The sequence below is a fragment of the Eleginops maclovinus genome, chromosome 2 (assembly GCF_036324505.1).
Source record: "Eleginops maclovinus isolate JMC-PN-2008 ecotype Puerto Natales chromosome 2, JC_Emac_rtc_rv5, whole genome shotgun sequence".
NCBI lineage: Eukaryota > Metazoa > Chordata > Actinopteri > Perciformes > Eleginopidae > Eleginops > Eleginops maclovinus.
The window spans coordinates 711343-732815 of NC_086350.1; the positions used below are offsets into that span (position 1 = coordinate 711343).

General features: G+C 44.5%; 4 protein-coding genes and 1 long non-coding RNA gene across 10 annotated transcripts; 3 read left to right on the forward strand and 2 right to left on the reverse strand.

Moving 5' to 3' along the window:
- si:ch211-59o9.10 (uncharacterized protein LOC561841 homolog) lies at nt 1–5662 on the forward strand. Of its 3 annotated transcripts, none has more exons than XM_063905028.1 (11): nt 1–93; nt 1037–1222; nt 1304–1361; nt 1917–2325; nt 2753–2844; nt 2921–3007; nt 3097–3172; nt 3341–3426; nt 3727–3842; nt 3972–4071; nt 5474–5662. In XM_063905028.1, exons 2-11 carry the CDS (start codon nt 1098–1100, stop codon nt 5549–5551), a joined length of 1227 nt encoding a protein of 408 aa, XP_063761098.1. In that variant the 5' UTR covers nt 1–93; nt 1037–1097; the 3' UTR covers nt 5552–5662. The 3 variants fall into 3 exon arrangements, with proteins under 3 accessions (XP_063761098.1, XP_063761114.1, XP_063761106.1); XM_063905036.1 differs by lacking the exon at nt 1–93 and adding an exon at nt 102–141; XM_063905044.1 differs by lacking the exons at nt 3727–3842; nt 3972–4071; nt 5474–5662 and adding an exon at nt 3583–3702.
- lyrm5b (LYR motif containing 5b) lies at nt 5584–7968 on the reverse strand. Its single transcript, XM_063905056.1, has 3 exons — nt 7699–7968; nt 6662–6718; nt 5584–6042 (listed from the first exon to the last, which is right to left on the reverse strand). The coding sequence occupies exons 2-3, from the start codon at nt 6704–6706 to the stop codon at nt 5836–5838; spliced, it is 252 nt and encodes an 83-aa protein (XP_063761126.1). The 5' UTR covers nt 6707–6718; nt 7699–7968; the 3' UTR covers nt 5584–5835.
- Nucleotides 7934–8981, forward strand: LOC134878890 (uncharacterized). The gene is made up of 2 exons (XR_010167747.1): nt 7934–8078; nt 8399–8981. It is a non-coding gene; the product is annotated as an uncharacterized LOC134878890 (long non-coding RNA).
- nedd1 (NEDD1 gamma-tubulin ring complex targeting factor) lies at nt 8252–13533 on the reverse strand. Of its 4 annotated transcripts, none has more exons than XM_063905015.1 (16): nt 13375–13533; nt 12608–12751; nt 12401–12495; nt 12194–12310; nt 11720–11860; nt 11245–11474; nt 10846–11044; nt 10605–10701; nt 10343–10474; nt 10128–10178; nt 9962–10051; nt 9679–9827; nt 9417–9594; nt 9065–9206; nt 8788–8854; nt 8252–8623 (listed from the first exon to the last, which is right to left on the reverse strand). In XM_063905015.1, exons 2-16 carry the CDS (start codon nt 12741–12743, stop codon nt 8519–8521), a joined length of 1929 nt encoding a protein of 642 aa, XP_063761085.1. In that variant the 5' UTR covers nt 12744–12751; nt 13375–13533; the 3' UTR covers nt 8252–8518. The 4 variants fall into 4 exon arrangements, with proteins under 4 accessions (XP_063761085.1, XP_063761077.1, XP_063761069.1 ...); XM_063905007.1 differs by having other exon boundaries at nt 10343–10471; nt 10599–10701; XM_063904999.1 differs by having other exon boundaries at nt 10599–10701.
- A 5620-nt stretch (nt 13534–19153) lies between these two features.
- pclaf (PCNA clamp associated factor) lies at nt 19154–21380 on the forward strand. The gene is made up of 4 exons (XM_063909363.1): nt 19154–19304; nt 20285–20371; nt 20456–20642; nt 21235–21380. The coding sequence occupies exons 1-4, from the start codon at nt 19259–19261 to the stop codon at nt 21266–21268; spliced, it is 354 nt and encodes a 117-aa protein (XP_063765433.1). The 5' UTR covers nt 19154–19258; the 3' UTR covers nt 21269–21380.
- The last annotated feature ends 93 nt before the right edge of the window (nt 21381–21473 follow it).

Below are 21473 nucleotides of genomic sequence, written 5' to 3' on the forward strand. Positions count from 1 at the left end.
GTTCATGCTCTTATTTTGAGGTCCACTTCCTGTTGTGAGTCGGCTGACACAGATCGTTTGTTTAAAAACGGCGGAAAGAACATCAACTTTCAGGTAACAATACTCACTGTTGTGTTCATGATGTTAACATCGTTGTTGGCGGTAAAGTTTGATTGATGTTTACTTGGATTTCACCTTCGGGGTCTTAAGCTACTCTGGCTAGCTCCTTGCTAACAGCTAACAAAACCTGATTTTAGTGTTTGTGTATTTTTGTATTTTTTGGCTCCTGGTTCTTTTGTTACTATGAATTCTGCAAACTATAACGTCAGATCAATTATTCGGCTCAATATTTGAGTATTGAATCTCTTTTATAATGAAAATAAATAGTCCTCAGCACCTAAAGCAGGTCTGAGTGTTTAGTGTAGTTTTCGCTCTTTAGCTCCTGGGTTCTAACACAACTAGAAACTGAAAGTTTTATTAAAATTCGGCGATATTTTTGTGTTTTTACCTCTTTGTTAAGTTGGATACATCTGCCTCAGTACCTGGACACAAAACAAGCACATTTTAATCTCCTTAGTTTTTAGTTTTCTCTCTTAGCCTTTTATAGTCGGTGGTGCAAAAGGTATTCCGATTCTTTCCCTGATTGAAATACTAATATCACAGTGTACTCAATTTCAAGTAAAAATACTGCATGGATAACTAAAAGTATGTTAGTATGATTAGGAAAAAGTACTTAAAGTATTTGGACAAAAAACAAATATTTTTCAAATCTTGAGATTGAATTTCTCAGTCAAATTGCTGCAAACTCATTTGCTGTTCACCCACCGGATCTAATATGGCAGGTTTAACCACAAACGGTCTGTGGGCTGATTTTGCTTACCACGAGTAGTGTTGCAACCATCTCTACTGTGGACAAAACAAATCATCAATCTGGCAATCCAAAGGATCCAGAGCCCCCTAAATGTGTCTGTCTAATTCTGAAGTGTAATGGAATCTGGCCCACACCTGGAACTGGTGCTGGACTGTTATATTAACCTCTCCTCTGCTTCACTCTCAGGTGTAGACCCTCTGGGGCTGCAGTGCATGTGATTGTTGGGGGGAGCCAGGTGTTTTTAACGATGGAGGATCTGTCTGCCGGCTCCTCAGAGCCCGACAGCCCCGGCGCTCTGAACCGAGCCTGCCTGCTGGACCCGGAGGACGAACTGTACCACGATCTGTCCATCATGGTCCCAGAAACCCCCAGGTAACTCGGCCTTATGATCATCTCCACACACGTTCAATGAGACTGAGTCATTTAATGTTAAAACCTGTCGATGGTTATCAGCCCGCAGCTCGGCAAACGGAGGAGGCACAGTCGCTTCACAGAGGAGCGCTTCAGTCCGGTGAGTCCCTGTTTACATATTCTGTATCAACGGTCTTCCCATCCTGACTTCCCGTCTGACGCTGACTTCCCGTCCTGACGCTGACTTCCCGTCCTAATGCTGACTTCCCATCCTAACGCTGACTTCCCGTCCTGACGCTGACTTCCCGTCCTGACGCTGACTTCCCGTCCTGACGCTGACTTCCCGTCCTGACGCTGACTTCCCATCCTAACGCTGACTTCCCGTCCTGACGCTGACTTCCCATCCTGACGCTGACTTCCCATCCTGATGCTGACTTCCCGTCCTAATGCTGACTTCCCATCCTAACGCTGACTTCCCGTCCTGACGCTGACTTCCCATCCTAACGCTGACTTCCCATTCCCGTCCTAACGCTGACTTCCCGTCTGACGCTGACTTCCCGTCTGACGCTGACTTCCCGTCTGACGCTGACTTCCCGTCCTGACGCTGACTTCCCGTCTGACGCTGACTTCCTGTCCTAACGATGACTTCCCGTCCTGACGCTGAGTTCCCGTCCTGACACTGACTTCCTGTCTAACGCTGACTTCCTGTCCTCAGGTGGCTGCAGGCAGGTCTCCGGGTCGACATGAACTTCCTCATAAATCCAAGCGCAGGCGTCTGGCTGCAGCAATGGCGGAGCAGAGCGTTGGCTTCATTCCTGCTTCGTCTCTTAGGACGCTTCCTCAGGTCAGCTTGCTGGAGTCCTCCCTGTCCACCGCTTCTTCCTCCTCCTCCTCCTCCTCCTCCTCCTCCTCCTCCTCCTCCTCCTCCTCCTACCTCACCTCAGTATCGGAGGGGGAGGCGGGGGGAGACGGGATCCACAGTCCTGCATGTCTCAGCATCAGGTTGAAGAAGCGTCTGGAGGCAGCTGCGGCTCCTGCCTCCTCCTCCTCGTCTGAATCTCTGTCCTTCCTCACTGCAGAGGAGAAGCAGTGGCTGAACGGAGAGCAGGGAAACTCCTCCATAGGTGAGGAGGACTCACGATGCAAAGGCTTTTCCTCAGGTGCACAGCAGCTGCAGTTTAGATATGGCGATGAGAGGCTCCTCCAGCAATGCAACATAAATAAATACATGATACAAGTAAACATACTTTCACCAAAAGACATAAGGACATAATGTGTGAATACGTGCACATCTGGGTCGGGTTCTTTCCAGCAAATCATAGAAAAGGTCAATATATTCAGACCTTTTTGTGTTCAATATTTAGTTATTTTGACAAAATAATCTTAGAATAAAAACTTGTTTCAAAGATTTCTGCTGAAAACATTTTCTTTAAATGTAATATTTATTATGAAATGTAGAAATAATAATAGATAGATATTTTTAAAGAATTCCCGCTCAGAATATCCTCATAAATGTTGATTACTGACTGCAGCTCCGTGTCTCTCCTGCAGCTCCTCTGGAGATCGTGATCAGTGACGATGAGGGGGCCGCAGTGCGCTCCACTCAGCAGGAGGAAGACGAGGCTTTCGCTCGGAGTCTGCAGGTAACATCCTCACCTGCGAGGGGGGGGGGAGAGAAACCCTCACCTGTAAATGTATTCTCACACTCTCTTCACCCAGGCCCAGTTTGACCGGGAGGAGACCCACAGCAGACCCCGTGACCACCAACACCACCACCACCATCCTCATCATCATCTTCATCAGAGGGTGAGACACTCCGCCCCCAGGTGTTCCTCTCCTGTTGTCCTGTAGCTGTTCGTGTGAGCCATCCTGTAAAGAGTGCTTTGTCCCTGCAGTTTCATCCCTACATGGAGCCCAGCTGGATGCCCCACCTCCTCGCTGCCGTCTCTCCTCTGGTCGGCTTTGAAAACGGTGAAAGCTCCTCCCTGATATTTATCTGTGCAACACTTCATTTCATCCTCTGGGTTTCTGAGGGCAGGGTGGAATGGTCTGCTCTAACCCTCAGTGCTGCATTCGTAGTGTTTCCTGTGGCTCCTTCACAATAAGAGCCCTCCACTAATAGCAGGTGTGTTTCTACAGATCTGATTGGGCAGCGGAACCGAAGGGGGCGGGGCAGGAGGAGGATAGCTGATGCTGAAGAAGAGCAACAGGGCAACGACTACGAGGTAAGGAGAAGGGAGGAGGAGGAGGAGGAGGATGGACTTTACACTCCTGCCGTCTCAAATATGTTATACACACCAATATTTACAAAATGTCAAATACAGTTAACTAAACAATAAAGTCCTGTAATATTCACACTGCCGGCTGACTGCCCCCCCCAGCATAGAGAAACACAGACATACATCTCCCATCATAAGACCCAACCAGTCCTCCCCAGGGCCCTGCTGAGCTGCACCAGTGGCTCCAATAGCTAGTGAGTAGCATAAGGTGACGCCCTGCTGAGTTTCATCCATCTGACCCCTCAGGCTCTGCTGGCCTTCGAGGAGCAGCAGGGCTCCGTGGTGAAGAACAAGTTGAGCCGGAGGGAGCTCCAGAGGTTTCCCACCAAGAGCTTCACGTCAGCGAGTGGCGGGAACACCACGTGAGTCCAGAGCATCCAAACCCCGACTAACATCAGGTCCTTCATAACGGGGGTCAGTCCGATCCGAGGGGGACTGTCTGTTCAGAACGGAGGAAAAGTGAGGATCATAACCTGCTGTTTGATTGACAGGTGTCAGATCTGTTTCTGTGACTACACTGACGGGGAGAAGCTGAGGATGCTGCCGTGTTTCCATGACTACCACGTACAGTGCATCGACCGCTGGCTGAAGGTAAACAAACACAAAGATTCCCCTTAAAATGACCTTTAAAGAGTCCTCTCCTGCTGATGTTCAGGTGTATATCAGTATGTAGTGTCTCTACTTTAAAGAGTCCTCTCCTGCTGATGTTCAGGTGTATATCAGTATGTAGAGTCTCTACTTTAAAGAGTCCTCTCCTGCTGATGTTCAGGTGTATATCAGTATGTAGTGTCTCTACTTTAAAGAGTCCTCTCCTGCTGATGTTCAGGTGTATATCAGTATGTAGAGTCTCTACTTTAAAGAGTCCTCTCCTGCTGATGTTCAGGTGTATATCAGTATGTAGTGTCTCTACTTTAAAGAGTCCTCTCCTGCTGATGTTCAGGTGTATATCAGTATGTAGTGTCTCTACTTTAAAGAGTCCTCTCCTGCTGATGTTCAGGTGTATATCAGTATGTAGTGTCTCTACTTTAAAGAGTCCTCTCCTGCTGATGTTCAGGTGTATATCAGTATGTAGTGTCTCTACTTTAAAGAGTCCTCTCCTGCTGATGTTCAGGTGTATATCAGTATGTAGAGTCTCTACTTTAAAGAGTCCTCTCCTGCTGATGTTCAGGTGTATATCAGTATGTAGAGTCTCTACTTTAAAGAGTCCTCTCCTGCTGATGTTCAGGTGTATATCAGTATGTAGTGTCTCTACTTTAAAGAGTCCTCTCCTGCTGATGTTCAGGTGTATATCAGTGTGTAGCGTCTCTACTTTAAAGAGTCCTCTCCTGCTGATGTTCAGGTGTATATCAGTATGTAGAGTCTCTACTTTAAAGAGTCCTCTCCTGCTGATGTTCAGGTGTATATCAGTATGTAGTGTCTCTACTTTAAAGAGTCCTCTCCTGCTGATGTTCAGGTGTATATCAGTATGTAGCGTCTCTACTTTAAAGAGTCCTCTCCTGCTGATGTTCAGGTGTATATCAGTATGTAGAGTCTCTACTTTAAAGAGTCCTCTCCTGCTGATGTTCAGGTGTATATCAGTATGTAGAGTCTCTACTTTAAAGAGTCCTCTCCTGCTGATGTTCAGGTGTATATCAGTATGTAGTGTCTCTACTTTAAAGAGTCCTCTCCTGCTGATGTTCAGGTGTATATCAGTATGTAGCGTCTCTACTTTAAAGAGTCCTCTCCTGCTGATGTTCAGGTGTATATCAGTATGTAGAGTCTCTACTTTAAAGAGTCCTCTCCTGCTGATGTTCAGGTGTATATCAGTATGTAGAGTCTCTACTTTAAAGAGTCCTCTCCTGCTGATGTGCAGGTGTATATCAGTATGTAGAGTCTCTACTTTAAAGAGTCCTCTCCTGCTGATGTTCAGGTGTATATCAGTATGTAGAGTCTCTACTTTAAAGAGTCCTCTCCTGCTGGTGCACGTGTCAATAAAGGTTTTATATTTTGACAGGATAACTCCACCTGTCCGATCTGCAGAGCGAACCTGGCCGACAGCGCCGCCTACGCCCCCCCCGCCTCTGACCCCTGACTTCCTGTTTGGAGGAAGAAGAATGACTCGACTCCTTTACACTGTTTATTTAAAGGTTCTTATCTTCGGTCCTGAAGCAGAAACAAAACATTAAAGACTTTTTATTCTGTTTTTCTTTCTGAGAAATGAATTGGTTTTCTACAAAGGTTCCCTCCTCTCTCTCTCGTTGTCTCTCTCTCTCTCTCGTTGTGTCTTTGTCTCTCGTTGTGTGTCTTTGTCTCTCTTGGTTCAGCAGGACGTGACGTCTCCTCCCTGGTCCCGGCTGTGTTTTGTCCTGGGTGTCTTCACTCCTCGTAGTAGCGCTTCTTCATGGCGCGGTACTTCCTCAGGTAGTAGAGTGCCTCCAGCTCTCGGGACACAAACTCCCCCCGAGAGATCATGTCCCGGATGGCCTGCGGGTCGCTCTCAGCTTTGTTCTTAGAGAACGCCGCTCTCAGGCGGTCCCTGAAGTACTCGCCGCCTTTAGGGTAATCCCGGCCCAGGTACAGCAGCTGGGGGGAGGGGGGGGGGTGTATAGAGAGACTTTAAATCATGGGCAATAAAAGTCATTTTTAGAGAACCTTTTAGAAACTAATAAATACAATTTGGGGAAAAAGATCTACATAATAATTGAGAATAAAACCTAAATGATGGCCGTCCTGTAGCTCAGTGGGTAGAGCAGGCGGCCATATACTGCGGTGGACCCAGGTCGGAATCCAGCCTGAGTCCCTTTGCTGCGAGTCTTCCCCTCTGTCTCCCTGTTTCTGAACTGCACTATATTTTGATATAGCACTGGTTGCCCAAAAACTTCTATAAAAAACTAAATTATAAATATTGATATTTTAAATTATGAGTAAAATAACAAACTGCTTTTATTCCATATGTATCATTTAAATGCTTTGTGTGAATAAATACTGGAGTGAAAACAATAATTATACTATTTATTAAACTAGCAAAAATGCGTCTTCATTTTAAATAATTCAATTTAAGAAAGACGAGAGAACATTTTGAAACACACTTTGAGTTTGCAGTGACCTTATGGGACTTTGGAAAGAGCAAATCATCTCTTAATGGTCAGTTAATTTAAGATGTAAAGATTTTAAAATCCAGTTTTTAAATTTGTTGACTCACATTTTTATAGAGTCGGACAACCTCAGCCCTCAGGGGATTCGCCATGGTCTCAAAGAACTGAAAACAAAAAGTCCATTAATATTCAGGAAACACATTAATGATGAACATGAGAATCAACTTCAAAGTAACACCCAACTCCTCCTGTAGAAATGCAGATCTATACAGCAGGAAACACTCCTTATATTTATACAGTATAGCATAACCATTAATACTGAGACGCAGGTAAAGTACACCTGAACACTGTTACTCTGTAGAGGTGTTTTAAAATATCCCTCCTCTTTTATATTTATCATTTTACAGTTTACCTTTATCAAATCCGGTACTGTACAACAAATCATAGCTTTATTTAAAACGTTTTTTGGGCATTATAAACTACATCACATTTATACTATGTTCCTTTATAAAAACCGACAGAATGTTAATTCAATACTTGTTATAATAAAACTTTAAAAACATTGAAATCCAGAATATATATAATTATATTTCATATTAATATTCAAAACATACATTTATCTTGTTTAAAACAATAATTTAAGAAAGATAAATGCTAAAAATGAGTCAAATACATCAGATGTGTGAATGCAATCATATGTATAGGTGGTCTATTTTAGGAAAAGTTAACTCAACATTAATAATCAGGAAAGCTAATAACTCTTAATGCATCAAACACGGAACACTTCTTGAAATGCAAAATCCATCTAAAGTGTAAAACAGCTTGAACAGCAGTCGACCGGCAAACCAGTGAAGGAACCTCAAACACACACTTTGATGTCAGGGAGTTATAAACGCAGCCGCGAGACAAACTCCACATGTCTCTGGAACCTTTCGCTCTACATGTGTGGCAGCCTTCCAGTGTGTGCTCCAACAGACACATTTCCAGAAGTTTATAGAACACAATAATCATTTGGAGAAAAAATCACTCCACTCAAAAGACGAAGCTATGAAAAATAAAACGAGAGGAAGGGATAACGCGGAAGTGCTCTCTTATGACTGTTGGGAAGTACGGGTTCATTTTCGGACCTAAGGTGTCTCCTCACCTGTCGAAGTGACCTCTGCTCTCCGGAACGAGAGAAGCTAATGCAGCTAACAGCACGATCAGGGTGATTACAAAGGGCACGAGACTTGTCCGTATGTTGACATCAAGTTGTTTGGCAGCATATTCATAAAGATTCACGAGAAACGGAGCTATATATCTGAACGTTAGTGCGGAGCTCGGTGGGAACAAGCGGAAAGTAAACAACCAGAGTCGCTCAACAGCCAAAGAGTACACACGCGCAGAGATGGTAATCCTCCCAAACACACACCGAAGGACCCGCTGACGTCTCGCACATGCGCACTGATATTACATATATATTTAAGTGTATTACACGGACTAATTCATTAACAGTGTGTAGATAAACGGATTACATAAACAAAGGTAGGATCTTTTTGTTATATTAAGCATCCACTCAAAATAACTTATCATTTTAAACACTAGTTTCCATCATGTATATAAATTAAACAGATGTTTCATATTTTAACTTTACCATAGCCTTAACTATCTAAGGAAACATCTGCTTTATTCATTTGAAATGAGACAAAGAAATCACCTTTAAATATGCATATTTTTTAGTTAGACAAAATGTTTCCTATTAATAAAACATGACACAGGCACAGAGGAAGGGACACCAATGTCCGTATTGTGTTATCGACATCGTTTATCACAGTTGCTGATGGTTTGTGTGTTTGTGCTCTCAGATCGGCTGAAAACAGGAAGTGAGTTTTTCTCCTCTTTGAATTTATTTTTTCCTGGATCATGGATTGCTGATGTAAACTCTTCCCACATCCCATAATAAGAGCTGTGATAATGATCAGAGGTCAGTAGTTGGTCTTCAGCCGGCGGTTCTCCTCCCTCAGTTTCTCCACCTCCTCCACCAGAGACTCGTTCACGGAGTATTTCTCTATCAGGCCGTGGATCTCGTTCTGAAACAGAGACACGTCAGGATTCGCGAAGTCTTCGAAACGAACAGGAAAAAAACGTTACTTCTACTCAAAGCGTCTGAACACCTCTCCCACAACATTCATCCATTAATACAGGAGGAAGAGGAACATCTTAAAACCGAGAGCAGAAAGAGAAACGCTCGTACCAGCTGGATGTAAAACTGTCGCACCATCTCAACCTGCAGGTTCACGATGTCTCTGTGACACACATCCCTGAAGAAGAGGAGGAGGAGGAAGAGGGGGATTTATATCAACTTATTGTGATTGATATTGAACCTGTGCTTCTTCTAGTATCGTCATTTTAGCATTTTTACATATTTAATAAACACATTTAATGTCAGATATGGGTTTCAGGTTTTTTTAACGTGAATCTTATCTATATATTATTTATCGTTATCTGTGTTAGTATGAAGGGTTGTTTACCTGAAGTCCTCCAGAGTTTCGTGGATCATGTTCTGGATGAAGTGGATCTGCAGCGAGGAGAGAGGAGCTGCTGCTCCCTGCCCGACAACCTCCATGATGTTCTGGGAGAGGGAGGAGGAGGCGGCGGCAGAGAGAGACGCTCCTGAAGGGGGAGAGAGAGCCGTGAGAAAACACTGTGAACCTGGTCCAACGTCACATGACTTCACCAGCGCTAAGCTAAAGGTGGCTAACGTTGGGCTATAAAGGAACTTGCTTTACTTTTAGACTAAAATGCTCATTAATGTGTGTGTGTGTGTGTGTGTGTGTGTGTGTGTGTGTGTGTGTGTGTGTGTGTGTGTGTGTGTGTGTGTACCTGCTGCAGTGGGCGGAGCTCCCTGTGCAGGTGACTCATAGCTCAGCTGCGCTTGAATCCCGTTGGTTCTCCTGAGGTCTGGGGTGAAGAATGCCGGGACTGGCTGGCTGTGATTCGTCAGCTGAGAGGAAGTGGGCGTGGTCTCCCCCTCCTGACTGGAGCTGCTTGCCTTCTCCGACTGTCAATCAAAGCACAGCTTGTGTTTGTGGCTTGATATCGTTGCATCAACTACACGATTATGGTTGCATTACGTGGGACTTACCTTGCCGGGGCCACATGACTCGGCGGCGGTGAGTGGCTCCTCCTCTTTGATGGGGGGAGGGGTTTGGAAGACGGACAGCGGGCTGTAGCAGCGTCCGGCGGTCAGCGGCGTCCCCAGAGGAGTCTTACGGTGAATGCCGGAGTGAGAGTCTGCAACACATGTCACCCGTTAACGTGCACAGAATATTAACACAATCATTTACTCTGTAATAATCTGCAGACGAAGAACTGTGAGGACATCTCGATGCTCGAGTCTGTTCACAGTCCCTCTGAGGTACACAGACCTTCTCTGACGGGGGAGAAGATGTCCAGACTGGCACGGCTGACCACCGGCTGCCCCTCCCCCTCCCGGGACAGCATCTCCAGTCCGGTGACTGTAAAACAAAAAGCAGCATCAGCGTCTGTAGAGAGGACATCTTCTGCTCAGGGTGGGTGTTCAGCGGCTCGTACCGAGGGTTCGACCGAACAGCGTGTCTCCGGTGGTCCCAGGGAAACGGGAGTCTGCAGAGCCACAAGAGAGAGAGGCTTCAAAAGGCTCGTCCTGTCCATGTTCATACGTTGTTATCTAGCTGAGGACATTATCCCCCTCCCTCCCTCCCTAGTAGACCATTGACATGCACAGCTATATCACACACCACAGAAGAAGAACAGGCCTCAGGTCTCACCTTCCCGAGCCGGAGAGAACACGTCCAGGCTGTTCCGGCCCACGCTGCTGAACTTCTCCCCGACAGGAAGCTGCTCCGGACCCTGCCAGCCCTCAGCCTCCCGGGTCAGGACCTCCGCTGCAGCGCCCCCTGCTGGACACCACGATGTTCAATCTTTCCATTACATTTACCCAAAATGCAGGTCAGTTATCTGTGGATCAACTGATGGTGTGTGTGTGTCTGTGTGTGTGTGACACGACCATTAGTAGGAGCTCACCTGTACCTGTCACCTGTCTGTGGGGGGCGGGGTCAGACTGGCTGTTGGACAGCTTGGTGGAGGATCTCTTCACGATCTTTGAGGAGCCCAGCTTACTGGACTGCTGCAAGAGATAGAAGAAGAAGAAATGGGTTTTAAAAATGCCTTCATCCCAAAGTAAACCCTGGAGGCTGAAGCACCGCCTGACGCTCGATATATCCGCCAAGTTCCTGTCTGAGCCGAGCGATGGAGCGTCTGCAGCCGTTACCTTGTGTCTGCTGCTGCTCTGGAAGCGGAGGCAGGTGATGGAAGTTTTGTGAGCGGCGGTGACCCGGGTGGGGGCGCTGGAGTTCCTCAGGTCGTACTGGAAGATCTTCCCCTGCGTGGAGCCCACCACCAGCCCGGTGCCGTCCGGAGTGAAGTCCACCGCTGTGAGGGGGCTGTCCACCCGGATGGACCTCAGCACTCTGCAGACAGTTGAACAGTGACCCACCAGGACAACAATCTGATCCTCTCCCCCCTCTGACTATAGGTACGCATCTTATCAGAGCAGGCCATGATAATTAATAACTAACGGAGCCTGATTTGGAGACTGCCCCAGTTCAAACTGGGATTGAGATGGATCCTGCAGCCTGAGCGATAAGCTTTATATCTGCTGTGTCCTCACATCTTGCTGGCCGTGTCGTAGCAGACGATCTTCTTGTCCAGACCCACGCTGACCACCAGCAGCTCGCTGGCGGGGGAGAAGGCGAGGCCGGAGCCGGGGGCTTTGTGGGCGCCGTCGAACGCATGCAGCTCCTTCTGCGTGTTCGAGTCCCACAGCACCACTGAGCCGCTGTCTGACACGCTGCCCAGCAGTGAGCGCCGCAGAAGGGACAGCCGCAGATCGTGGATCGGCTGCAGAGGACACAGTATTCATGCCGGGGAAAACGCTTGGTGACAGCTGACTTTAAAAATGTAATTAAAAATATTCATGCAAAGATAAGAAGTGAAAGTAAAAAGTGCAACACAAAATAAAATACAATCCCTGTAAATGTGCCGCTGTAGTACAGTAAATAACAACAATGAATGTGTAAACGCGTGTAAAATAACATACAGTGGAGTATTTGCATTAATGAAGACACAAAGGGGAGGTCCCTCACCTGGTTGTTGCCGTGTCCGAAGGCCTTGCTGGACAGGTTGGTGGTGAGGCTGTGCAGCACCAGGTCTCCGCTGCTGGAGCCCGAAGCCACGTAGCTGTCGTTGGAGTTGAAGGAGACGCAGGTCACCTCCTCCTTATGGTCCTGAGAGGAGGAGACATCCACAGCTTTAGTGTTTGGAAGTGCCTTTTAAATAAAGTTTCATTCAAAAAAAAGAGGCAGAACATCTAAACACACGTGTAATTAATCAAAACAAGACCGAACCTTTACAAAAACAAGTTAAACGTGTGTGTGTGTGTGTGTGTGTGTGTGTGACAGAATCAGAAATACTTTCTTTCTGATTCTGATTCTCACACACAAACACACACACAAACACGAGTGAGTGTGAGTGAGTGAGTGAGTGAGTGAGTGAGTGAGTGAGTGAGTGAGTGAGTGAGTGAGTGAGTGTGAGAGAGAGTGAGTGAGTGTGTGTTTCACCCTCAGGGAGCGGTGCAGTCTCTTGGTCTTCAGGTCCCAGATGTGAACGCAGTGATCCAGACCCCCGCTCACCAGGAACTGAGAGGAGGAGCTGAGGGACACACAGGTCTGCTTTTTCTGCGGAGACAACAGGAGATGGACGAGGTGAGGATGAACACATGCTCATAAAAACCAGTGAGGCAGAGGGATATGAAGCAGAGCACTCACCCCATCTCCCAGCTCCACCACGGGGACCGGGGAGGATTTGAGGCTGCAGACCACCAGCTTGTCCCCGCTGCTGCTGGCACTCACCAGGTACTGATCTGAGCAGCTCAGGAACAAACAACACACGTATTCACACACTCTATCATGTCACTAACATCCCAGTGAAGCCCGAGGCGTGTTCCCGTCTCAGAGATGGTCTCAGGAGGATACTGTTGGAGCTCCAGCAGGCCTGAGCCACCGGGTGGCTGCTGCTGTGAGGGTTAAACTGCTCCAGCGGAGCCATCGAACCGGCATCCCAGATCCTCACGCAGTCTCCTGTGGACACCAGGCGGGTCACCTCCTCCATGACAACACCTGCACACACACACACACACACACACATCATATATATATATATATATATATATGATACATGAGCTCATACTGAACACATACTGTAAGAATATTTAGTCATTTAACTTAGGTAAAATGTGAATGCACGTGTTCCCTCAGTACATTTACTCCGGTACTGTACTGAACTACAGGTGCGGAACTTTCCCCCTAATCTTAAGCTTCTTTTTACTTCTTCTTTACTGCATTTGGTACTTTCCACCCATTTTACTGTAGATGTATTACTACTTTAAGTACCATTTTCCATTCAGTATGTTACTTTGAGAGGTTCAGTGTGGTTTTAGTAATCCGAAGCCTTCTGCTGCTTGAAGCAGAGCAGTTATAGATCACAGCTCCGGTGGATATAAAACATAATGAAAGGTGACTGCTGCAGTTTATCAAAGCTAACAACAGCTGACGTTTTGGGGAAAGTTAGATACATGTATACAAACACCAACAAGCAGCTCACTTGTTTGTGTTACATTATAACACATTTGTAAAATATTGGGAATAAGGAAAGCAGGTCAAGTTAGGTAGCACTAGCTAGCAGTTAGTTAGCAACAAAACCAAACACCATTATAAAGTATATCAACAGCGGTTAAAGTCACCTTAAAGAGCGCGAAACACGCGGTAACTAACGGGGAAAGGTTACCCCGTTTAATCCCGTGGTTATTCCTGTTGAATACAAACCGTTAGATGGGAATTAAAGCGCAAAGATGTTTTGTTTTGCTGATCCGCTTGCAGCCAATATAAACCGCCACTACGGAGACCCGGGAGGGACACAGTACAGGAAACGCTTTTTAAAACTTTAGGTAAACCGTTTATACGAGTATATTTGATACCATTACATTACTATTAATTATGCATTCATTTTCTTTAACGAAAAACTAATGATTATTTTAATAGTTGAAATACACTCTGACTCATTTCATTAATTGGCCCTACATAGAGGTTTTTTTGTCAGTCTATTTTTAAGGTAGCCAGGGTTACGGCCCGCGGGCCGGACCCGGCCCGACTATACATTGAAAAATAATACATTGAAAAAAACTATTTTTTATTATAATTTCATTTTCGGTGGAATCCCTCAGTTCATCTGTTGGTTTCAATCAAATTATTATTATTTTAATTATTTCATTTTCGGTGGAATCCCTCAGTTGGTCTGTTGCTGCTGCTCACCTGGCTGCAGCTGCGCCGGTAGTGCTGACGGTAGACTAGTCGCTATCAAGATGTTGTCAAAAAAGAGGAAGGTCGACACTGAATGTCGCATCTTTCAGGATAAATGGAAAGAAAATCATTTTTTTGGGAAGTAGGAGGCAAACCTACGGTGGTACGGTGGTGTATTGCTATCACACTAAAAAAAAAAATAAGGCTCAGTATCAAGTAATTACGTGAAAGTTTCTTGTTATAACAAGATCTTTTTCACGTTTAAACAAGATAAGTATCATGTTATTACATGAAATTATCACGTTATTTCATGATACTGACATTTTCACGTTATAACATGACAATATCATGTTATTTCAAGATAATGACATGGACGAAACAGCGTTCGCTTCAAAGAAATAGCCTATAAAGGAAGTAAAACGGCCCGACGCGCAACCGAATTGCCCGAGATGGATGTTTCTGATAATATATGCTTTTATTTCCTACTTGAGAATGGCTGAAAATGTGGATTCCTAAACGCTACAGATTGGACATTCAAGTGAAAGGGAAGCGCGCTAGTAGACTGGCTTGGCTGTGTATCAAAGTAAAGCCATGTTTTCACGTTATAACGTGTAATATCATGAAATAACGTGATAAAAGCTCATCACAAAATAACGTGATAATTTCATGTAATAACATGATACATATCTTGTTTAAACGTGAAAAAGATCTTGTTATAACAAGAAACTTTCACGTAATTACTTGATACTGAGCCTTATTTTTTTTTTGTGTGTGATAGCAATACACCACCGTAGCATCACACTATGAAACCCACGCCGAGAAATACTGCGAGTACACAGGGCAACTTCGGACTCAAAAGCTAACCGAACCAGCATCATCGCTACAGAGACAGCAAGCCGTATTCTCCAAATGTCGAGATACACACGAAGGTTCGTTTCGTTTTTATACATATATTCTTCAACGCTTATAATTATTTTTGATTTTGACTGCACCGTTTCTGAAAGAGGAGTGGCTCAACTTCGTTAAACTTATACATTTCATTTCGTTTCAAGGGGCAGTGAAGGCAAGCTACATCATCGCTTGGGAAATTGCTAAGGCATCCAAGCCTTTCTCGGAGGGTGCATTTGTCAAGACCTGCATGCTAAAGGCAGCCGAGCTAGTGTGTCCTGACAAGCGACAAGCTCTAGCTAACATAAGCTTATCGAGGCCTACAGTGACGGAGAGAGCTGAAGAACCTTCTGGTGATTTGAAGAGTCAACTTAAAGACAATGTTAAGTCCTTCGTCGCATTCTCTATTAGTCTCGACGAGAGCACTGACGTGACTAGGGCTGTAGCGATACACTAATCTCACGATACACGATATTCAGCTCACAATACGATATATATGACGATATTCAGCCAACGATACGATTCGATATAATTCGATACACTTACATCATTTTCTGAAAGATTTTAAAGGGACAGTGTGATTTTGGTGACATCTTTGGTGAGTGCTCCATTGACTTGGATTGAATTAATTCAACTGAAAACTGAAAGCATCAATTACACAATATATGGCTCTGACTAGACAGAGAGTCTACAGCTTGCAAATGCTGGACAAAATGAATCAAAATATGTGGTGAGAAAATTTGTTTCATTTATTGAAACAGTGCAAACTGTAGCTTACAAGCCTTTGAAACATAAGTACATACAGTGCAGTATCACAATGGAGAATTCAAAGGTGCAGCAGGCGGCCGCAGCTTCTTGAGTTCCTCAGTTAGCATTACCTTGTCCGGGTGGTGACGTTGTAGGTGGGTTCGTAGGTTAGTGGTATTTCCAGAGTATTTCACGTTTGTGTGACACAGCTTGCAAACCGCAATAGTTTTATCTAAATTGTCACTTTCCTTCTTCTTTTTAAACCCAAAGTGCTCCCACACATCTGCTTTTAAGCGCGGGGGTGCTGGGTTAATGTCAGCCGCCATTCTCCTGAACCGCTTCGCACTCACCGCGAGAACAAGACACACTAGATCTGTGTATCTAGAAATGCTCTACACTGTAGAGATCTGTGTATCTAGAAATGCTCTACACTGTAGAGCATTTCTAGATACACAGATCTAGTGTCGCTGTAGAGTCTACAGCGACACTAGCGGCTGGCTGACGTAATGGGCAGCGAGCAGAGTGCCAGGCGGAACACGGGGGATTTGAGTGGGACTTAATGTATCGATACTCGCGGCTGAAATATCGATACTTTCTCGGGAAACAAAATATCGATATATATCGCAGGATCGATTAAATTGCACAGCCCTAGACGTGACTGATGTAGCCCATTTATCGATATGTCTTCGCGGAGTGGATGCTTCCCTGAATGTCACAGAGGAGTTTGTGTCAGTCGTGCCAATGACGGACACCACCACAGCTAACAACGTGTTTGTTAGTCTTGTCGGGGCCCTGGACAATCTGGAGGTGGACTGGAGTCGCGCTGTCAGTGTGGCTACCGACGGTGCGCCTTCTAGGATAGGAAGAAAGGCAGGAGTAGTTGTGAAGTTGAGAGAAAAGGTAAATGCAGCTAATCCAGAGCAAGTGTTCTGGAACTTTCACTGTATACTCCACCAAGAGGCTTTGTGCTGCAAAACTCTGAAAATGGACCATGTCATGCGTGTTGTTTTTAACACTGAATTTGATCAGAGCCAGAGGACTTAACCCCAGGCAATTCGACGCTTTTTTATTGGAAAACGACATTGATCATGGCCTTCCCTATCACACCGATGTGCGTTGGTTGATCCGAGGCTCAAACATTTCTACAAATTACGCACAGATAGCCGAGTTCATGCAGGGTAAAGGGAAGCCTGTGGTGGAATTGGACGACCCAGAATGGACCAGGGATCTTGCCTTTTTAGTGGACATTACCGAACACCTAAATGTGTTGAATGTTACTATGCAGGGCCGCAACAAACTCGTCACAGAGTATTATGATAGTGTTCGTGCTTTTCAAAGTAAACTGGCGTTATGGAAGACGGAGCTCTCCAAGCGCAATGCAGCCCACTCCCCCTGTCCAAAGTCTCAGCCTGTCAATCATCAGAGTATGGACAAGTTCGCAAACTTGCTTTCCGGACTCAAGCATGAGTTTGACAATCGATTCACGGTTTTTACTGAACTGGAAAAGGAATTTGCGCTTTTTCGCTCTCAATTCACGATTGACGCTTCCGAGGTCCCAGAGGCGATCCAAATGGAACTGCTACAACTGCAGTGTTGCGCACCGCTTATGGATAACTAGCATCTGTTGCAATCGATTCAGTCTATAAATCCTTGCCACCACAGTACCCAATGCTCACGGCCTTTGCAGGTAAAATAATTTGTATGTTTGGGACAACATATTGATGTGAGCAGGCTTTTTCCTGATAGTGTGCAATCTCCTGACGCACGGACATCTGAAGGATGTTATGAAAATAGCCATTGCTCAGAAACTGTCACCCGATATGGACAAGCTGGTGAAAGTTAAAAGGTGTGTGGCTTCGACAAGTAAAATGTAGCTGAAGTAGGCTGGTCTCCCCATTTGTCATAATCCAGGGTGATATGGGTGGGAGGGAATAAAGGGGGTTGGGGTTGACTTGTGATGACTGGCAAAGTGTGCCTCATCTGTTTGTTTGACTAATTCCTACCTGATATTCAATCACATTATTGTTGTCACCTATTGTTGGAGTACTTTATTCTGGCGCCTACTTTCTGTGACTTGTTTAGGCCTACTTGGCCTGGCCTGGCCTGCATTGACGTTTTTTCATGTCCAAGCCTCCAATAAATACAATAAAAGTAATGAACAGTTTACACTTGTGTTATTTATAGGAAATGTGTGTTTTTTGGCACCTAGTGTCTATTTGGTTGCATTTGTCATTTATAAATGTAGGCTACTTGCATTGATAGGAAAATGTTACGTGTTTAGAGGGTAACTGTCTCCTGGTTTAGGCTGTAATTGTAATGTATGTAATTGTAGGCCTTCATGAATCATTTCAAATAGCCTGCCTATCCATGTGTTGAGTCAGTGTTTGGCCTTTTCAGTCTGAAGGTGTAATCCGGCCCCCTGAAGTCTCACTTGAAAAGAATCTGGCCCCCTGTCCAATGTCACCCTGGCATCCCTGCTGAATGTTTTACTGTCAATAAGTATATATTTGACTTTTGAGTTGTTTTATTTTATATTTTGAGAAGTTTATATTATATGTCTTTGTTTATTTTCTACTCTTTTTCATTTTCACTTTCTGTGCAATGCCTTGTTTACGTGCTGCTCGGATGAACACATTTCCCAAATTGGGATCAACAATGTATACTTCATCATGGCATATAACAACACAGACTATATCACCCCACACCATGTGCAATATATATATATGCAATATTTACCTGGCTGCTAGACCTCAGAACGGTTTCTGAGGTCTATTTTGGTGTCTTCTGTAAAATTGTGTAATTGTTGTATATATTTCGTATCTTGGTGTAACATTAAGCTGTCTTTGGCTCTTTTTTGCTTTAACCAATGAAAATGTCCCCTCCGTGGGACGAATAAAGGGATTCTGATTCTGATTTATGTTATCTTTGAACTGTTAAATGCTATTATCAAAGTATATATATTCAATAATCTGTATGTGATCATGTAAAGGTATTATTTTATTTTATTTACTACAGCTATCCGCTACCACCCTTCGTTCTACAACGACTGTGGACGAATAAAGGAATTCTAATTCTGATTCTGATTCTGATTCAATGTTAAACTTAATTTATTTTATATATTGCTTATTTACTTATTTTCATAACACACCGTATCATTTTTAAAATACCATATCCGAGTACTTCTACTTTTACCCAAGTACCAGATCTGAGTACTTCTACTTTTACCCAAGTACCAGATCTGAGTACTTCTACTTTTACCCAAGTACCAGATCTGAGTACTTCTACTTTTACGGAAGTACCAGATCTGAATACTTCTACTTTTACCAAAGTACCAGATCTGAATACTTCTACTTTTACCAAAGTAACAGATCTGAGTACTTCTACTTTTACCAAAGTACCAGATCTGAATACTTCTACTTTTACCAAAGTACCAGATCTGAGTACTTCTACTTTTACCAAAGTACCAGATCTGAGTACTTCTACCCACTGGAAATAACCCTTATTGTGATCATTGAACTGTTTTATGCTGTAATGACAACCATCGGCCTGAGGGGGCAGCATTGTTTCATCGCTGTGTGTCTGTTCTGCCTGAATAGAACAGCCGAAGAAGAAATCTCCCGCACCATGTAAAGGCGGGCTCTTCTCTCTGAGAGACGTTAGAAACCTCTTCAGAGTTCACAGGTCGAAGCCAACATGGTGAGGACTAAAGCCGACAGTGTTCCCGCAGCATACAGAAAAGGTACAGTACCACAGTTATCACATTTATTAACAATTTACGCTTTAAAATGTGATTTGTAGCGTGAGTGTCGGTTTCTTCCTCGTGTAGTTGGGCGGGATAGAAGCGCGCCAAACAAACAAGCTAAATAAACAGAGCCACTTCAATCGTTTCCTCAAAATGATGACTTAACCCTCACTCTTTATAGACATTTATTACAAAACATACATTTAAACATGTCAGGATAGTAATATAATGCGGTTTATTCTCCATAACAACAGCCTCCCGCCATCACGGGGGGCTTGTTTCCGACATAAAGAGGTCATTTGAACGATGATACGTTATTAAAACAAACAGAATCCAAGTTACTTATGAATGTTTGAGCGGTCTGTGTGGATGACATGTGTCTGAGTCTTTCCAGAAGTTAGTATTTCTCTTTCCACAAACTGGCGCCAGTTTTTAGCGCCGCAGCTTTGTGCTGACGTCAAACCAAACCCCTTTAAGAAAGTACTTAACTTAAAACTTTCCTGATTATTGTCGCCGGCAGAACTGTGGCTTCAGTTAATTAACAGGGTTTGTGAAACCCATGGGGTGTTTTAGTAACTTCAGCACACAGTTCCCCCTTGTTTAGCTGTTTTAGTGGATGGAAATTCACTTTTAAAACTGGGTTCAGGGATCAGTGTGGGTAAAGACCCACTTTAGTTATCAATTTATTGGGTCGATAAATGCATGCAGACTGGCGCACATTTTCAAACTGCAACTTCTTACACATGCTTTCATAAAAGCTTGTTTTATATGTGAATTATTTGAAGAGTAACATTCATAATCTGCTGATGTTTTCCTTTATCACTCCGGCTCCTACTTTATATCTGTGCTTACTCTGTTACTTAAACCCAAACGGTCCTCTGCTTTCTCTTTTACCTTTGCACATCCCACTTCTCCCGCACAACTCTGTAATGTTTTTAATTATAAATCCTCTCATCATTGTTTTGTTTTTCTTGCAGCTGTTGCAGCGGCAGCCCCCCGGAAGTCTCTGGGGTCCAGTTCTGCAAACGCGCAGTCCAGCACCAGCAGCCAGGCCTCCACCCCCGGTCCGCCAGTAGCCATAACACATCACACTCAAATACTGGATCATCACAGTTTATACTCACGGTGTGCTTCTTTCTGATTCACAGCAAAGGGTAAATATGCCGGAGGTAACCCGGTGTGTCCCCGCCCCACGCCGGACTGGCAGAAGGGCATCGGAGATTTCTTCGGCGGCCCCCCGAGGAAACCGGAAAAGGAGAACCTGAAGCCGGTGGAGGTGGAGGTGGAGGACGGGGAGGAGGCCGGAGGCAGTGGGATGTCCAAGGCCAGCAGGAAGTATGTGCATTTATTCATTTCACTTTAGGACAATACTCTATTGTCAGATCGAGTCTGACTCTGCATTGCTGCAGCTCCATGTGCATCATCAACAAGGATGGATATTAAGACACGATACAAGGGACCCACATTACATCACAAGCACTGCAGGGACACGTTCAGGACCCTCTATTACACACCCCTAAGGCTTCCTTCAGGAGTCAATCGTGAGAGTTTGTTTCTGTGTGATTACGCAAATAGGTTCTAGTATTGTGATGTCTCTGGTCTTCCAGTTAGGTTTTTCTTCCACCTGGTTTTTATGCACATTTTAGAAGTTTAATCAAATGCTGAAATCATGCTATGAGGTTTGAAACAAAGACGATTCAAAAAGAAGTATTGTACATTTTCCAAAAAATGTCAGTGGAAAGTTCTAACGATCTTCATCTCTAACGTCATGTTAGTTTTTATTTTGATAGGATTTCTTGCGGTGGACGAGGAGACTTCTCCACCAAAGTATTTTTAAAGAGTCCCGTTGAACTGATTTTTAGAATCTGCCTCATGTTGTTGTTTGCATTTTCGTGACATTTTGTTTGTGATTTGTTTTCCTGTTTAGGCCCCGGCCGCTGCCTGCCGAGGAGGATGAATGAATCTGTTCCTTTTGTGTTGCCTTTAGGTTTGCTCCTGGGCACATTAATGTACATCTGTATATATTTTCCCATGAATTCACTTTGTATAGTTCATTAAACTTTTTAAAAACGATTTGTCTTCGGTGCTGGTTCTTTTAAGGAATATTTTTTAGGGTTGCAACTGATTGGGTTGCGCGGCTCGACCTGAAGGGATGGACATTGATTT